The sequence below is a fragment of the Chrysochloris asiatica genome, unplaced genomic scaffold, assembly GCF_000296735.1.
Source record: "Chrysochloris asiatica unplaced genomic scaffold, ChrAsi1.0 scaffold00138, whole genome shotgun sequence".
NCBI classification, from domain to species: Eukaryota; Metazoa; Chordata; class Mammalia; order Afrosoricida; family Chrysochloridae; genus Chrysochloris; species Chrysochloris asiatica.
The window spans coordinates 1114635-1132933 of NW_006408656.1; the positions used below are offsets into that span (position 1 = coordinate 1114635).

Here is an 18299-nt window from a genome sequence, read left to right on the forward strand (position 1 = left end):
TCTCTGTTCATCTAACTTCAGCACACATTCCCCCCTGCCCTTCCTTGCCTCAGAAATAGTACCATCCAAGAAATAGTTACATCGGAGAGACCCTAGTCACACTCCTACACAATCCAATTCTCAAAATTTGGGAGCAATCTCATTTCTTATCAACTGAAAAAGGAATGAGCTGGGTGGACTACAAAAGAATTGCAAATTAGAATTAAAACTAAAAACTCTAATGAGGAAATTAGGGTTAGAGCTAGGCAATGCCCCAATTTCAGCAGGTATTTAAACTAGAAGAGGTAGGAAAGAGGTAGATTACTTACAGAAGGGATCTCTCAATATTTCTTGTCAATGCATCATCACTCCCAACTCCTAACCCATTTTAAGGACAATTTACAAATATATATATATATATATATATTCCTGAAGGAGATTTTTAAGAGTTCATCTAGTCTAATCCCCTTTAGCAAACTGGAAACTAAGCCCATAAAAAAAATCCAGATTCAAGTCTCCTAACCACATTTTTCAATGTCTTTTCTACTATGTGGCTTTCTCATTTAATCACTAATTCTTTAACCTCAATTTTATTCCTCTTATTGCAATCCAGTCTCATTTTTGCCTGCCCCACCTCAAAAGTGGTAAGAACAGATACACCTGTTCCATTCATGGGCTCAACGGACTGTTATTCTTCTCTCCCAGTCTTTTCCTCTTGTCTCCCACTCCCACCTTCTCCAGCATCCCTCTGCCCAATCTCAGTCCTCTCCTTTTCAGCTTCTGAGCTGCCTCTGGGAGACCCTGCCTCCTCACTCCTCTACCCCCATAATGCCTTCCAACAAGTTTTGAGTTTGATAGAGATGAAAAACCATGCTTTGGCAGCAGGTGACGGATGGATGTGATCTGCCTCCTACGGAAATGCTATTTAAAGGGGCGGCCTCGCAATCCTTTCCTTCCAAAATGACTAGAGAAAAAGCCTGCTCCTCAGTGTCTCTAGAGCTGCAAACTCAGCTCAAGTTCACTTCTGACTTCCTCAACCTGCAACCTGGCCTACTGTTCCTGCTTCTTATTCAGGTGGGAGGGAGAGTACTTGACAACTCATTGAGGTGTGGGGGCTGAGGGGGGACTCATCTTCATCTCCTTTGATGACAGGTACTTAGGAGAAGCAGGAGGCCCTGTGGGGAGGAGGACTGGAAGAACAGTCTTCCCCCAACCATGTGAGTGCATTTCAACTATGTGCCAGCTTCTTCTCAAAGTCAAACTTTGTTAGAGAAAAACACAGGCATGAGGAAGTAAAATTAAAGAAATCTTGTCCCTAGCCAAGGCTGCTTGGGTGGTTCCAACAGTTAAGCGCTCAGCTACTAACCAAAAAGTTGGTGTTGCAAGTCCACCCAGAGGTGCTTTAGAAGAAAGGTGAGGTAATGTCCTCAAAAATCACTGGCATTGAAAATTCTATGGGAAACAGCTCACTCTGTAACACATGAGGTTACCATGAATCAAAATAGACTCAAGGCAACTGGTTTGGTTTGATCCCTAACTAGGACTTTGCTCCCTCCTCACAATAAAATCTTCACAGCTCCCACCTGAACCCCAGTCAAATCCCCAATTTGAATGAGCTTGCCCAGCAAGTTGCTAAAGTAGGGGCCTAAAAGTACAGTACTGTTAACTCGTAGTACCCTTGAACTGACTATAACTAATCTCTTCTAATATTGTAGTATGAATGGCAGTTTAATGACAAGGGTTCTAGTCTTGATCTTGCCATTAACTGTGTGAACCTTGATAAGTCATTTTACTTTACTTCTCTGTGCATGTTACTTCTGTATAATAAGGAGATTGGACTATATCTTGAAACTCTCTTCCTGCTCTTAACATCTTACCACTCTGAGACTCTACTAATTCCCAAAAAAGGGAAGGTTGAATTCTGGAGGCAAAGAGAGAAATATTAATTGACCAATTAGTTCAACAGAGACGCTATTGGATTTTGGCCTTCCTGTTGTTAACTGCCCTCAAGTCAGTTCCCACTCATAGCGACCCTACCTATGGTTTCCAAGGAATGGCTGATGGACTTGAACCATCAGCTTTGTGGTTAGCAGTCCAGTGCTTATCCTACACCGTCACACCAGGACTCCTTTGGCCTTCCTACAGCAAATGAATTTGGATAAGCCCCTCCCCCAGATCTGTCAATTAGCCCTGGGTCCAGGGGCTCAAACCAGTTTCTACCTTCCTTGAAAGAACAACATCCCCTTATCCAGGCCCCAGTCCTACTGCATTTTTAAGGTTGCTCTCACCTACCCACTAGACTGGACACCAGTCTGGGATGGTGGTGTCACCTCCCCCCCATGAATCGCCTTCTGTATTAGACCACACAGAATCCTTAGTAACATCTATTTTAATCATAGAAAAGGTAATATAGCTATAAACTGCCTAAATGTAATATTTCTTAGATGATCTGAAAACAATCGTTTTGTAAAATCTTTCTACATTGAACTAAAACATTGTAACTGAGCAGAAGCCTTTGTTTTCCTTTAATTACTACTTCATTCTCAAAGAAGTTATTGATAGAGGTTCACAAATACTAATTATAATATTGTAGCTAGAACACCAGAAAACTTGACACCAGGTGCCACCTTCTTCTCAAACCATGTGAGTCAAAGCATCGTTGTAATTGGATAATGACAGCAGCTTTGACCAGAGTGCATTTGAAGGGTCAAACACTAAATTAGCATGGAGTTTTCGCCTTGAAAGTATCTTGATACATGTAAGCTGGGTTTTTGAAAAATATTTTTGTTATATTTTTTATAAAAAATAAGTTCTGCTGAAATGCTGTACAAAAATATTATAGACAGTCACTTTGGTGTCAACCCCTCTGACAGCATCATACACACACACACACACACACACACACACACATCAATAGGGATCTACTGACACCACTGGCCAGGGAGGCAGTGTTTCTAATGGCCAACAAAGAGATAATGTTGCTCTGCCAGCATCTTGCTGCAGGCCTGGTGGGAGGGATAATTCCATCTCATCGCTGCAAACAAGTTAATGGAGATTTTAATGAAAACACTGTGCTAATGAAAATGCTGAGGCTAGAAGCTACTCTCTGCCTGTAAGACGAAACAATCAAGGTCAGAATTTCTCTCTGATATTCATTCCTCGGGTTTTTGGTGGTTTGGGGGAGGGTTTTGGTGGGAGGGAGCCCGAGTAAAGCTAGTTGGGGACCTGAGAACAGAAAGCAGTTCATAGTTGATTGTGCCTAATGGCAGCAAACTGCCTAAAATACTGATGGGTCACCTGTCTTTCATCTGTCACTCATCTTTTGTTTCAGGTGGTAAAGACCATCAGGACCTCACCTCCTGTCTACTCATTCTACAAGGTCTCTGAATTCTAACAACTAAGATGGAAAGGAAGTGCATTCAGGTAGAAATGGTCTAGGACTTGGATCTCAGTTACAGCTCTAACTGTTAAATATGTGAACTTTGTCAAATCATTTAACATCCTAAATCTGCTTCCCGGCCTGACAATAGGAAAACCTACCCTTGCAAAATTATGAGAATGCAAAAGCACTTAGAAAAAGTATAGGTGGTAAAGAAATATGTGTGTAATTATATGTTTATAAAAAGATATGTCAAATGACAAAATTTTAGAAATGGAGAACAGATCAGTGTTACCAGGAGTTAGGAACCGGGGAGTGGGATGCTGCACGAAGGAGGTGGGTGTGGTTATAAAAAAAAATACCATCCTCAAAGATCCTTGAGGTGATGGCGCTGTTCTCTATCTTGACTGTGGTGGCAGATACACAAACCTATTGCTGCTGTTGTTGGGCACCGTCGATTCTGACTCATAGCAATCCTATGTACAGTACAATGAAACACTGCCCGATTCTGTGCCATCCTCACAATTGTTCCTGTGTTTGAGCCCATTGTTGCCGCCACTCTGCCAATCCATCTTGGTAAGGGGCTTCCTCTTTCTGCTGTCCCGCTACTTTTACTGAACATGATGTCCTTTCTTCTCCAGGGACTGCTGCCTCCTGGTGGCCTGTTCAAACCTATACATGTGATAAAGTTGTATCGAACTATAATACACTCAGAAAATAAAAATAAAACTCGGAAACTACGAATAAGGCCGGTGGATTGTATCAATGTAAATATCCTAATTGTGATTACTGCACTATAGTTTAAGATATTACCAATGGAGGAAGCTATTACAGAGCACTTGAGATGTCCCTGTATTGTTTTTACATGTGGATGTGAATCAATTATCCAAACAAAAATTTCAATTAAAAAAGAAAAGATTAAAAATATTGTGTCTACTTTCTATCCCCCTGTAGCAATTTGTCTTGCTGTTCCCTGGGAGATTTTTCTTAAACAGCCCATAGAAGTAGAAATGGATCGCCTCTCTCTTTTCATCAACTACCTCAGACTTGGTAGGCCTGATATTAAGGAGCAGTGGTGGTGTTGGAGCAACAACTAAGCACTTAGCTGCTAACGAAGAAGTCAAAAAGTCCTGTCAGTCACTTAATGGGAGAAAAGACCAGAGATCTGCTCCCATAAAGATTTAAGCCTAGGAAATGAGACTAAGTTAGATTCAACTCCACAGCACACAATCACAGGCTTGACCCTGAATCACTGCTTAGCATGCCCTTTCCATAGCAAAGGAGGATGATTCGCTGATGCAGGAAGCAGGGTCCTTTGCAGACAGCTGTTGCTAAGAAAAAAAAACTTGTGTACAAGGTTAAGAAAGGATTGACTAAGCCAGAGTCTTTACTGAATGCACGAGAAATAAAGATCAAACACATCTACAAAATTCAAAATCAGTTATCAAACAGCTTTAATGAAGGCCAGATGGTTTTTCTGGAAATCAACAATTGCTTCCCTTTCATTGCAGAAGTACAGACATGACCCTAATTAATCAACTAGCTAATTATATTTACCCATCTCAGCCACTCTAGACCTGTGATATATATGAGCTATTGCTCCAGTCCTCCCTAGTAGTGGGTGCACAGAAGTGATGGATGGGGACCACTGTTTCCTGCCATGGAGTTAACTAAAACTAGTTTAGTGCTACCGTGAACGCCCCAGGCTCTGTTGACTCTTGAAATTCTAATTAGTGCGGAAAAGGGCTAAGTTAAAACAGCTTGTATTCCCTCAAGGATACCCAGTCTCGAGCCCTACAATCTAATGAGGTCTGTGAAATTTAAGATCTAGAAGAGAAATCCCTGCCTGGAGCAAGAGCTATATCCAGGCTGGTAAGGGGATCTGCAGTTAAATTAGTCCCTCCAGTTAGGAGGGAAAGTACCCCCAAATGCTAAGAGAGGGGAAACCCACATGACCTCTGGGCCACTGAGTTGTCCTATAACTTAGACTTGACCTAGACCGACCCTCTGCTCTGAGTTATGGAGATATTCAAGAAACAGCATCACATGAGAGAACTTCCTCATTACCCACAATGTGCAGTAGAGCAGGTCAGGAAAGCTGGGTCAGTGAAAATCTCTAAAAGGCACTTTCTCCTTAACCTGGTAGGACAGGCAGTCAAGATAAAGGCAGAGGAAGAGATCCTGACTCCTAAAAGAGCTCCACAAAAGAAAAGAGGGGTTCCTTTGCTATTCTGCAGTGAGAGAAGGTTGAATATTTGCTGAACCCACTTGGAAACGGAAGAGAGGAAATAATCGTCCTAATGAATGTGCAGGAGACAATAGTAGCTCCAGTGGGAGGATTATAAGCTCATTATGGTTTAATATGATGATTGATCATCTCTGCCTGCCAGCGTCATCCGAGAATAGTGATGAAGGTCGGTCAGACCCATGCCAGTCAGAGAGCAAGCTCTAGACACCAGAAGATAGAAAACACACTTGTAGATCAGTTATTTTTCATTGTAAAAATTCACGTATGTGGCTCAACCCCCTCATTCCTTCCCTGTAACCTTCCCCGAGCCTGCCCACTTCTCTACAATTTCTCAGTCCTGGACTGCTCCTCTGTATGTCTGGCTCCGAAGCCGTTCCCCAGTGACCCCACCCCCATTCCCACCCCTTAGAAAATGGCCACAGCTTCCACTGTGGTATGGGTTTCAGTAGGTCCAAAGATGCCTTAGTGTATACTGGCAGACACCCGGTTCAGGTAGAAGGTGCGGGAAACCTCCCTGTAGGCATTTCGAAGCAGGACATAAGGGAAGCAGGACTCCAACATGTCCAGGGTCAGGAAGGACGACTCTTCCACCACCTGAAAGAGTGTCATGAGATGAGAATGTCAAAAAGGGGATCCTTTCTCCTCAGTACCTTGGGGCTTCTCAGGCACTTAGAGTAATAAGTGAACAGGGTTCCCAATCAAAATCCTCCCCTTCTTCCCTCACTTGGTTTGGAGTTACAAAGGTAAGGTGGCCTCTCCAGCTCTATTATAATGGCCCCTGCCAAGTAGAGGGCTCAGAAACAGGTGGCAGGAAAGAACCACTTAGCTAGTGCCAGAAAATCCCCATTCTCTGCCATCTGGATGCTAAGTCATATGTAGGTGGGCAGCACAAATACAGGTAAGGATGAATAAAAGTGCTAATTTGCAAAGCTTTGCAGAGAGGGAAACAATCACCACTACAGGCCAAGAAAGAGGGGCCTGCGATCCCCCCAGAGGCCTCTTGTGCTGGGCCTCAGTCCCCTCCCTCTCTTTGTACTGTGCTTTGGGAACAATAAGGATGCTGCATAAAGGAGCAGGCATGATTAATTAGTTTAATTAGAAGCCTGTGTGCTTTGGTAGTCCCAGCAACCCCCACAATCAAATGGAAAGATAGATCATGATGCCTGGATAAGACTGAGGGTGAGGTGGCGGGAGGAGGGGGCAGGTTTGAGAAGGGCAGCACAACTCAGAGTTGGACTGGAAGGTTCCCATCCCTGAGGAAGAAGCGGCGAATATTTACATTCAGCACCTTCATAATCCAAAGCTTGTAGGACTGAAAAAGAACACACTCTGGAGAGAAATGTCCCATATTCTCCAGCGATGCGTACAGCTGGGCTTGCCCCATTATGTCTGGTATTCCAAGTCCCCAAAAAACACTAAGGAAAGAGTATCTACCATCTCACTCTAACATGCTTCTGTCTCTGATATCCTTTTAAGTTTTCAAATTTGTAAGATTCTGCGGTTCTCAAGTTCATGTACATGTAATGCACATATTAGCTTCCAAAGAGCAGATACTGCAGGTTGAAGGATCTTAGGTTTGATAACAGAATTCCTTTCTAGGCAAGACTTTCAAATCCTAGCCAGGAAACAGAGCTGATCTTCCCCCAGTTGTACATGGAAAGGAGTGATGACTTCAGGAGAATTCACTGACCCAAGATTTTCTATTCTTCACTCCACTAAATACAAGAAAAAAACAGGCCTCCAAAAGGTTGGAGGTTTGAGTCCACCCCAGAGATGCCTCAGAAGAAGGCATTTACTTCTGAATCATCAGCCATTGAATACTCTATGGAGCCCAGTTCTCTGATACACATGGGGTTGTCGTGTGTCAGAGTCAACATGATAGCACTGGTTATGGTTAACTGAAACAAGCTTAGGGTAGTGGAAACAGCCATAGAGTGAAGATTCTAGCTCAAAGTCCTGGTGTGGCGCTGGTGGGCTAATGCGTCAGACTGCAAAGTCGTTTGGACTGCCAGGTCGGTGGTTCAAGCTCACCAGCTGCTCCTTGGAAACCCCATACAGGGTCACTATGGGTCGGAATTGAGTCAACAACACTTAACAACAACAAATGGCCTTGAGTGTCATCTTTCCCTCCCTCTGACCCTCAGTTTCCTCATCCGTGAATTGTAAGGACTGGACTATTGGCAGAGCCTGATCTGCTTCTGACAATCTAGAATCCCATGATATTATGACAGAGCCATCTCTTCTCCCATTAAGTCCATGTCAGGCACAGGCTGGCAACACTAGGGATGGGCACTGCCCAGGCTTGACAGTCAAGACAGAAAGAGCCAAGGGAAAGAAGTGCCCAATCAGGACTTGGAGCTACATGAGTAACCTTTTAAGTCAGAATACAGCTTTTTCCTGCATTCACTTCCGATTTCCAGTGCTCTGCGGAAACATTTGCATTTAAATAGCTTTGCAGCAAGCTAGTCCCTCCTTCCACCCCATTCAACCAAAAAAACACCTGGCCCTACCTCTGCCCTGGCCAGTTTTCTGGCCTCCCTGCTGTACCACACTGGGGCAGGCCCTTCCCACAATTTTAGGGTGTGGGTACCACGGTAAAGCAAGGCATGAGACAACAGAGAATCCTCCTCCATTCATACAGAGTTGGAAACTGTGAGAGGGAATGAGAGACATACTCTCCAGAAATGAAAATGAGCAGAGGAAACTAGCATTTGTTGAGCACCTACTACATACTAAATAAGCACTTTCACATGTCCTATCTCATGAATTCTAAACCATGCCTAAGGATCGTTACCCACTTTTGCAGATGAAGAAATCAGTCTTAGAAAGATTAATGAACCTGACCAAGGTTATACTTCTCCAAAGATGGTGCTCTATTTGATATGTTGATATTGTTAAGTGCCTTTGAGTCGATTCTGACCCATTCGACTCTGTATAGGGTTTCCGAGGAGCAGCTGGCAGGTTTGAACTGCCAACCTAACAGTTCAAACTCACCTTGTGGTCCAGCACATTATCCTGCAGCACCACACAAACACAGGACTCCAAAAATCTTACAGCACCTGGTATTCCCAGGCTGTCTCCCATCTAAATACTAACCAGGCCCGACTCTGCTGAGCTTCCTAGATCAGAGGAGATCAGGCGCATTCAGGTGGCATGGCCGTAGACCTACCTAGTATACTACTGGCATTTCCCTCCTTCTGCCCTCATCCATACCTGCTACTGCCACCACATAGACATATACACACACCCAAATTCATTTCCATTCCCTTGCCACCATAATCTTTAATCAGCCCAACCTAGGCCTTTTTCTAGCTAGAGAAATTGAGGTAGTGATACTACATTGTATACTCAAAGGGGGAGACCCAAAGGGAAACAAAGATATGCCCACCAATATCATTTGTGTGCCTAGGCCAAGAATACAAATAGATAAGACCTGGTCGGCCAGCAATGTGGCAAGACCTGGGGACTCTTGGGCTCAGAGTCAGTGACACAGCCATAGAGGACTAGAATGGAGAATGAAGCATCCAGCTGATAAGAAGAGAGGGCATATGCATAAGAACACCCACACTTGCAGATAATACCCACTTGACCAGGCTTCAATGACTGGATGATCAGAGCTCAACTAGAAGAGTAAAGAAAAGGACAAAAAGAATAATCTGATACAATTTGATGAATTTAGCCTACACCTATGGATGCAGTAGCTCAAAAGAGGGAACAAATCTTTATAAGCGAGGATCATTCCCACTCCCTCCATACAGAGTAGACAGGGATGGGCAACTTGGACATTGGCTACCCAAAATGGGGGGCTACAAAGGCAAGAAGTGACTGGCTTACAAGCTTTCAAGAGGGAGCCTAGATCCAGAGGGCGTGGAGGAAGGTAGAATCTCCACTGAGTAGTATTCAATCTGTCTGGGCCGGGCTGATGAAAACAGACGCAGATAGGTCTCTTGTGATACAATAATGAATAATTGTTGTCAGGACTGCTTCTGAGGGTTGGAAATGTAATGGTAGATGTTTTGTAGCAAAAGGAGGGGAGTGATTGACTTTGCAGTCTAGGAGAGGAGGTCCCTGGAACCATCAAGGGAGAAGAGCAGAGTGCCAGACACTACCCAGAGAAAGAGTAACACCAAAGATGAAGACAGAGACCATGACATGGAGAGATGAAGCAGTTGGGGACTCTAGACCCAGGGAGGGAGAGTGCTGACGATTGAAGGGCAGGCTTGCAAGGTATACTCTTTGGTTGACTGAGGATGCATGGAGGGGGTTGTAACCATGACAATGAAACTATATACGATAGGATGAATGTAAAGCTAATGTTCTCCCATGTAAACTATCACATAATTTACAATAAAACATTTTAAAAAAACACAAAGAGGCCCACATACCATATGTCTGAAGAAATTATGATAACAAACTACTATGTTCTATCTTTCTACTTTTGCAATATACCTCCATCATTTCTTGGGAGACCAGGTTTGATTAAGAATTCTTTGACTTCTCAGAATTCTTCACCAGAATAGAATGAAGAGCGGGAACCAGCCCAAGTCCCATTCTTTAGCCCCTCTACAGCTTAAGGGATTCTGTAGACACATGTGACTTTCTATCTACATTCCTTGGGCACCAGGACACCCACAAGTAACACAGACTGCCTTAGTAGAATGAATTTGAATGAATTTGGGGAAGAAATGCCACACAGTAGATTGGAGATACCTGGCAAGAAATTCAGGAGTCCTGCTGTGGTGCTGTGGGTTAATGCACTGTACTGCAAGGTCAGTTTGAACTGCAAGGTTGGCAGTTCAAGCTTCACCAGCAACTCCTCAGAAACCCTATGCAGGGGTCTCTATGAGTCAGAGCCAACTCAAGAGCACTTAACAATATATCTTGGTGTGGGCTCCAGGTTAATGTACTGGACTGCAAGGTCGGTCTGAACCACCAAGTTGGTGGTTCAAGCTCACCAGCAGCTCCTCAGAAACCCTATACAGGGCCGCTATGAGTCAGCACCGACTCGAAGGTACTTAAAAATAACAACAACACATATCTTGGGGAGCATGGTGGTTCTACAGAACTGGACTGCGAACCACAATGTCTGCGGTTCAAGCCCATCAGCTGCTCTGTGGGAGAAAGGCGAGGCTTTCTGCTTCCACAAAGACTCTGGGTCGCTGAGTCAGAACCGACTCAACTGCATTTAACAACAGCAATAGATATCTTGAGTGTAGTCTTTAAGGGGGTACCCTGGCTCCATCTGGGTATATCCTTACCCCATGAGCCAGAGAAAGGTCAAAAGAGAGTTTCTTAAACACAAAGCCCAGGGCAGGAGTTCCTCCAATCCACATCTAAGAGCTAACCAGAAGCATCTGACATTTAGAGCAAGAGAATGAGTAAGCATGAAGAGGGAAACAAGGTCATGAGGAAAATATTAAAGAGTTAACTGAGTCAGAGGTCCCAGAACTGTCTTCCAGAGTAAGGGAGAGCCCACAACTTGGGAAGCAAGGAGATGAAATCTAAAGAGCTTCCTAGTTCGCTTCCTGGTTCCCTGCCTTATAGCTTGCCAGTTAAAATCCCTTTCCTCCTCTGAGTTCCTGTAATGTCTCTCCCACCTCAGCTCAGCTCAGTGGGCTCCAGTGCCTTCTTTATAGTACCCATAAAAACTAGAAATACAGTGGCAGGAAGAGGTCAGGCAAAGCCAAATATGTACTGAGCAGGCAGTTACAACTGAAGTACACATGCCCCACCAGGTCAGACTCAAATACACTGTAGGAAAATGAACCCTCACCTTTAGAGAAATTCATGAAAATTATACTCTAAGATTATAGGACAAGCCTAGATTGCTAATTAGAATGTGAGAACTAGACCAAGAGCATTACAAATGCTTTCAGGTGATGACAATGATGGAGACCCAAAGACCCGAAAGAGGAGTCTCCCCCTGGCCCTTCCTCTCTCTTTTGCCGACCAGCCAAACTACATACGTACCAAGCGCATGAGCAGAGAAATAGATTCCCGATTTCTGGTTTTCAACTTGTCAGTCTCCTGGCCCAGTTGCAAGAGGCTGACAGAGGCCACCTGTAAAAGAAGAATTTGTAAGGAAGCATGTTTTTATAGAGGTCAAGTAAGACTGCCTCAGGCTACAGGAAGTTAAGAAAAGATCAAAGAGAGTTAAGAAGGGCTGGGACCTTCCTAGAGACTCAGGATGGAAACTGGCAAATTCCCCTAGGTTTCAGAGATGAACACTGCCTGTAAATCAGTCTGGATCCCATTGGTCTGTCAATGCAAACAGCCAGAAAGTTATTGAGGGGTTGGAGGAGAGGTTGCAAGAGGCAAGGAAAGAACCTAGGAAAAGGGCAGGTGATACTGTTTGACAGGAGATGAGTCCTCCTATCCCTTTCCTAAGGAGCTCTGGTAGTGTAGTGGTTACAAATCGGGCTGCAAACCTCAGGGTCAGCAGTTCGAAACTACCAGCTGTTCCACGGGAGAAAGATGAGGCTTTCTGCTCCCGTAAAGATTTACAGCCTCGGAAACCCTATACAGGGTTGCTATGAGTCAGAACCGACTCCACAACACATCACAACAACATCCCTCTCCTAAACAACCCTCTGGGTATCACTGTCATCGGGTTTAAAGACAGAGTTGGCCTCAGAATTAGAGCCAGTGCTCTTGGTATTCTCCTCCTGTCAACTCCCAAATGACTGTCATCTCTACCTCCAGCGCCCTAACAAATCAAAGAGGGAGAAAGAAAGGTGATTCATTACAGGCAGTCCCCAGGTCACAAACATTTGGCTTATGGACAACTCATTTGTTGTTGTTGTTGTTAAGTGCTGTCCAGTCAGTTCCAACCCACAGTGACCCTATATATACTTGCCCTTTAGTGTTATGTAGATTTTCCCTCACTTTGAACTGATTGAACCAATCCCTACGCACAACATATCCTTTACCACAATCACCTTCACTTGCTGCATGTGCAGCTTTTCAAGCATTGCAAAGGCTCTAAGCCTTTTCTTTTAGTAAAATAAGGCGAAACGTGGTGCTGTAAGAGAAGCGCTAGGCTTCTAAGCACAAGGTTGGTGGTTCAAGCTCACCAGCTGCTCCTTGGAAACCTTGTACAGGGTTTCTATGAATCAAAACCAACTGGACAGCACTTCACAACAATAACAAGAACCATATGCACCTGTTCTGACTGCCCTACAAATTCTTAAAGATAGGACTGCATCTCTCTTGTAATCTGGAGACTCTTCTGTTACTTGCATTCAGCAAAAAAAGGCTGCAACTCACTGCTATAAAGTTGATCAACCCTGTATAGGGATTCCAAAGCTGTAAATCTTTATGGTAGCAAAAAGCCTCATCTTTATCCTAAAGAGCAGCTGGTGGGTTTGAACTGCCAACCTTGCAGTTAGCAGTCCAGAGCTTATCTTACAGTGCTATCAGAGTGCCTTAAAGGGAGTAAAAGGGAAAAACAAAACAGAAACAAAGCCCAGTGTTGCTGAGTTAAGTCTGACTCATGGTGACTATGTTACAGAGTGAGGACAGCTGCTCCCCAGGGCTTTCTAGGCTGTAATCCTTATCGGAAACAGATCACAGGCCTATCTTCCACTGTGGCACTCTGTGGGTTCAAATCACCAACCTTTATGCTAACAGTCAAATGTAAACCGTTTGTACCACCCTTAAAAAGGCAAAAAGCCAAAAACCAAACCCATGCCATCATCAAGTCGATTCCAACTCATAGCTACCCTAAAGGGTAAAACTGTTCCTATAAATCTTTATAGGAACAGACAGCCCTCTTATTTTTCCATGGAGTGACGAGTGGATTTGAACTGCCAACCTTATGGTTAGCAGCCCAATGTTTAACCCACTATGCCATTAGTGCTCCTATAAGGGATGAGGAGGAGGAAATCCTCTTCTCAGATCATGTTAGAGTTCTAATGCGAATCCCTTCTTTATTTAAGGTACTCTGAGCCTTTTCTGTGTGGACTGGTGGTCCCAGATGAAATAAACCCTCGAACCTTCTAACAATTGACATGTACTTCTCAGGAAAAAGGGTAATAATTCCTGAGAGAACTGTTTCATCCTGAAAGGAGACAGACAAGGTCCTTCATCTTAAATCAGAATCACGCCTTGCAAAGGAATCAGCCTCCTATTACTGAAAGGCTCAAGCAGGCAGTGGGTAATGGACCATGTATCCAAAGTGTGTGGCTGGAATCCTCCACGGAAGATTAGGAATGGAAAAACTCTGGGGCCTATTTCAACTCTGGGAAGAAATTACTTAGTATTTTTCCAGAGGTAAAACGAAGATCAATGGTGATAGTTACAGGGACTCAAGCTTTCACTAATTTGGGGGGTGGGGGGTGGTGTTTCCAAACACTTAGCTACAACCTACAGAATAGGTTGCCTGGGTTTTAAGCTCCAGGCACTAGAAATCAGGGCTGTGCAATGACTGGTTCATTCAGTTCAATCTCCTAATAAGAATATACATTTCCACCCCAGAGACACTAAATCAGAATCTACACTTTAACAAGGTCCCCAGGTGATTCTTAAGTATCTATAACACCTGGGAACTTGTAAATGCAAATGATCCAACTCTACCCCTGGTGTGGTGCTGTGAGATCAGAACTAGACTGCAAACCACAAGGTCAGAAGTTCAAACCCAACAGCTGCTCCCTGTAAACCCTATACAGGGTTGCTATGAATAGGAACCGACCCAACAGCAACAAGAGCACCCCTGAGCTACTGAATCAGAAACTCCTCAGGTGATTCGCATTTACACCAGTTGTCATGGACTAAATTGAATCCCCCAAAAAACATGTGTCCACTTGGCTGGCTTGGCAGTTATGTAGTGATGTAACCATCCCCCATGATGGGAGCTGATGTGACTAGCCACTCAGTTATAAGGTAACTACGGTGGGATGTAACACCCATTCTTAGGTCACAGCCCTGATCTGATGTCAGGGGAGTTCCCCGGGGGTGTGGTCTGCATCATCTTTTATCTTACAAGAGAGAAAAGGAGAAAGACACAGAGAGGAACCTCAATGTCACCAAGAAAGAAGAGCCGGTGCAGAAGTCTTTGGCCCCAGGGTTCTTGTGCTGGGAACCTCCTAGACCCAGGAGAAGACTGATGCCAAGACACATGGAGATCCCCAAGGAATGCCAATCCCACAAATGTTGAGGGGAGACAAAGACCTGCCCCCAGAACTGACAGAAAGAAAAAAAACCTTCCCTTAGAACTAGTGCCCTGAATTTAGACAGGTCCCTCCCACAGGATTCCTAAGACTGCAATCTTCATTTTCTCTCATGAAGTGGCTACTAGTAGGTTCGAGCTGCAAGCTTTTCCATTAGTAACTAAGTACTTAACCACTGCACTACCAGGGCTACTCAAGTATTCAGGTAGAGGCTGAAATTACAACTACGAGGGAATTTAGAAGAAACTCTAAACGTCTTTCACAAAGTAGACTGTCACTAATTGTTGAATGAAATAGTAGTTGGATGATTAGAAAGACCTGCTCAACAATAATAGTCTATAGATTTAAGGCAAACCAACCCCACCAGACTTGCTGTCCTCTATTCTTTTAAAACCTAGACCCACTCACCACCAGAAATTCCTTGAGGTGAGTTTCAATGTTCTTGTTGTAGAGTGTAAAGAGTGCAGCAGATATCTGGATGATGGCTTTGGTCAAGCAGTGAATATTGTTGTTGTAACCTGGGTAATTATTGATAGAGGGAGAAAAACAAAAGCAAATGACAAAGTAAGCCACTCCAGGTAAATCCCAACTGGTAATTTCTCTTTTTCAGGCTGACCCACCCCTATTTGACATAAAAAAGGTTAGAACACATTTTAGGATGAGGGAGAAATAGTTCAAGAAATTTCATCATAATGGAATTTTATGCAAAGTTCATTCTCACATGATTTTTAGAATAGAACTGTGCATCTGAGTCAAAAGTCTCTATCTTCCAGACAAGTGTCTTCATCTCATCCCCCTGCCTTGGGATATGAATCTAAATAGCACTGGTCCCTCAAATTTAACTTACCGTCTTTCTCAATGCTATAGAAGGAAGATGGATCTGAGGCAAGAAGTGGGAGGGAAACAGCAATAAAGATCAAGAGTAGGCAGGCCACCTTATATTCTTCTTCAGAGGATGAAGTATCTGGAGAGAGGGAAAAAAGAAAACTGAGTAAGGTAAGCAAACGGGAGTTATTTTCTGTAAGGGCCCTATTTTACAGGGTTGCTATCAGGGCCATTAGAAAATATCGATGAAAACACTTTATAAAGCATGATAGGCAAGTTATTGTTACTGATGGGGATTGGACTAGCATCCATTTATAGTGAGAGGCCTAACACCTGGTGGCCTCCTCTAGTGAGTGAGCAGAGTTCTTAGTTAAAGGTTGTGCTGAGGACACTATGCCAGCTGCTGGATCAAGTAGAGAAGCAGGAAGGAGAAGAAAACAGGAGTATGGCTCACATCTATTAAGAGAGAGGAGGAAGGGGAAAGTACTCCTGGAAATTTTGAAGGGGCAGGACACCAGCCCATTGTTGTTGTTAGGTGCCATCAAGTTCATTTCAACTCATAATGATTCAATGAAACACTGTCCGATCCTGTCCCATCCTCACAATGCTTGCTGTGTTTCAGCCCATTGTTGCAGCCACTGTGTCAATTCATTTCATTGACTCTCAGCTTCACCAAGTATGATGCCCTTCTCCAGAAACTGGTCCCTCCTAATAGCATGTCTTAAAGTACCTAAGACAAAGTCTCTCCATCTTCACTTCTAAGGTGCACTCTCACTATACTTCTTAAAAGACAGTGTGTTTTCTTGTTCTGGCCGTCAATAGTATATTCAGTCTTCTTCACCAGCACCATAATTCAAAGGCATCACTTCTTCTTTGGTCTTCCTTATTCATTGTCCAGTTTTTCCATATATATGAGGCAGTTGAAAATACCAAGGCTTGGGTCAGGCTCATCTTACTTCTCAAGGTGGCATCTTTGCTTTTGAACACTATTAAGAGTATTTACCAGCAAAGTTGCCCAGTGAAACTGTGGTGCCTTGAATTACTTGCTATGGTTTTTCTATTCAGTCTTCTTGATTCCCACCAAGTGATTGGGTGGGACCATGCAAATAAGGTATACAGGACTCTAAGGCTGGGATTGGTAAATTTTGCCCTCCAGCTAGGCTTAAAAGGAGCCATCTCAGACAGAAGATCCCAGAACCATCAAGAAGGAAGAGCATGAGTGAAGCAGGAGATCCCTACATAGAGAAACGGTAACAGCAGAGGCAAAGGCAGAGACGGTGGCAGAGGCAGAGGCATGGAGAGACAGAGCAGTATCAGGCTTTAGGTCCACGGACTGAGTAAAGCTGACTACCTACAAGCAGGAGATTGGCTTTCAGAACGTGCCCTTTGTGCATTCACAGACTGGCTAAAAGAACTTTGTAACACTCGCCCAAGTAGGGCAGACACCAAAGGACCATATGGCTGAGAGAATTAAGACAAGTGAGGCATGCCTGCATTATGGCAGACAAGAGGCATTCCTGACTGAAGAACTGCTGCGTCCTGATTTGGTTTTGATCCTGAATTGTACCCTGTTCACTTCCCTAATAAACCTCATAATCGTGAGCATTGTTATGAGTTCTGTGTAGCCACTGCAATGGATTACTGAACCCAGATGTGAAGTGGTAGGGAGTGCTGTGGGAGGAATGATTGGTGTCAAAATAGGGTAAAGAAGGTTGTAGGGTGAAGCATGTCTGGCCTCCACTTCATAGAAGTTGACCTAGGACAGATTCTGAGTTTGATTCTCTTTCCCCCTGTGAAGCCAGAGGAAGTCAGACATAGTCCCCACATGGTCCTTGTAGCAATACATCCTTCGATTTCTTGACTGTTGCTTCCATGGGCATTGAATGTAGAACAAATAAAATAAAATCCTTGACTACAATATTTTCTCCATTTATCATGATGTTGCTTATTGGCCTAGTTGTGAGAATTTTTGTTTTCTTTATATTGAGTTGTTAGTCCATACTGAGGTGTTATTCCATATTGAGTCCTGGAGTCCTGGTGTGGTGCTGTAAAATAAACACTGGACTGCTAACCACAAGGTCAGCAGTTCAAACCCACAAGTCACTCCTCAGAAACCCTATACAGGAATGCTATGAGTCAAAACCAACTAGATGGCACTTAATAACAAACACCATCCATACTGAAGGCTATAGTCTTTGATCTTCATCATTAAGTGTTTCAAGTCCTCTTATGCTTTCAGGCTTTTAATGAATCTTCCTCCAATCCTGATTGTCACATTTTTCTTCATATAGTGCAGCTCCTCAGATTATTTGCTCAACATACAGACTTAATAAGTAAGGTGAAAGAATACAACCCTGACACACACACCTTTCCTGATTTTAAACCACAGTATCCTATTGTTCAGTTCAAATGACTACCTATTGATCTATGTACAGGTTCTGTATGAACACAAGTAAGTTGGTGGAATTCCCCATCTTTACAATGATACCAACAATTTGTTAGGATCCAAATAGTTGAATTCTTTTGGACAGTCAATAAAACTCAAGTAAACATCTTTCTGGTATTCTCTGCTTTCAACCAAGATATATCTGATATCAGCAATGATATCCCATGTCCTTTTCTGACTCCAACTTCAATTTCTGGTAATTCCTTGTTAATATACAATGGTAACAATTTTTGAATTCAGTAAAATTTTAATTGA

General features: G+C 43.6%; 1 protein-coding gene across 2 annotated transcripts in view; it reads right to left on the bottom strand.

Moving 5' to 3' along the window:
- Positions 1 to 5684: 5684 nt before the first annotated feature.
- The window catches only part of NCKAP1L (NCK-associated protein 1-like), a 75766-nt gene continuing 63151 nt past the window's right edge, over positions 5685 to 18299 (bottom strand). For both annotated transcript variants that reach the window (XM_006869921.1, XM_006869922.1), the window contains 4 exons: positions 15621 to 15737; positions 15182 to 15291; positions 11577 to 11666; positions 5685 to 6200 (listed from right to left, as the gene is read on the bottom strand). In XM_006869921.1, coding sequence (XP_006869983.1) covers positions 6069 to 6200; positions 11577 to 11666; positions 15182 to 15291; positions 15621 to 15737 — 449 coding nt within the window. In that variant the 3' untranslated portion in view covers positions 5685 to 6068. The remainder of the gene's footprint in view (positions 6201 to 11576; positions 11667 to 15181; positions 15292 to 15620; positions 15738 to 18299) is intronic.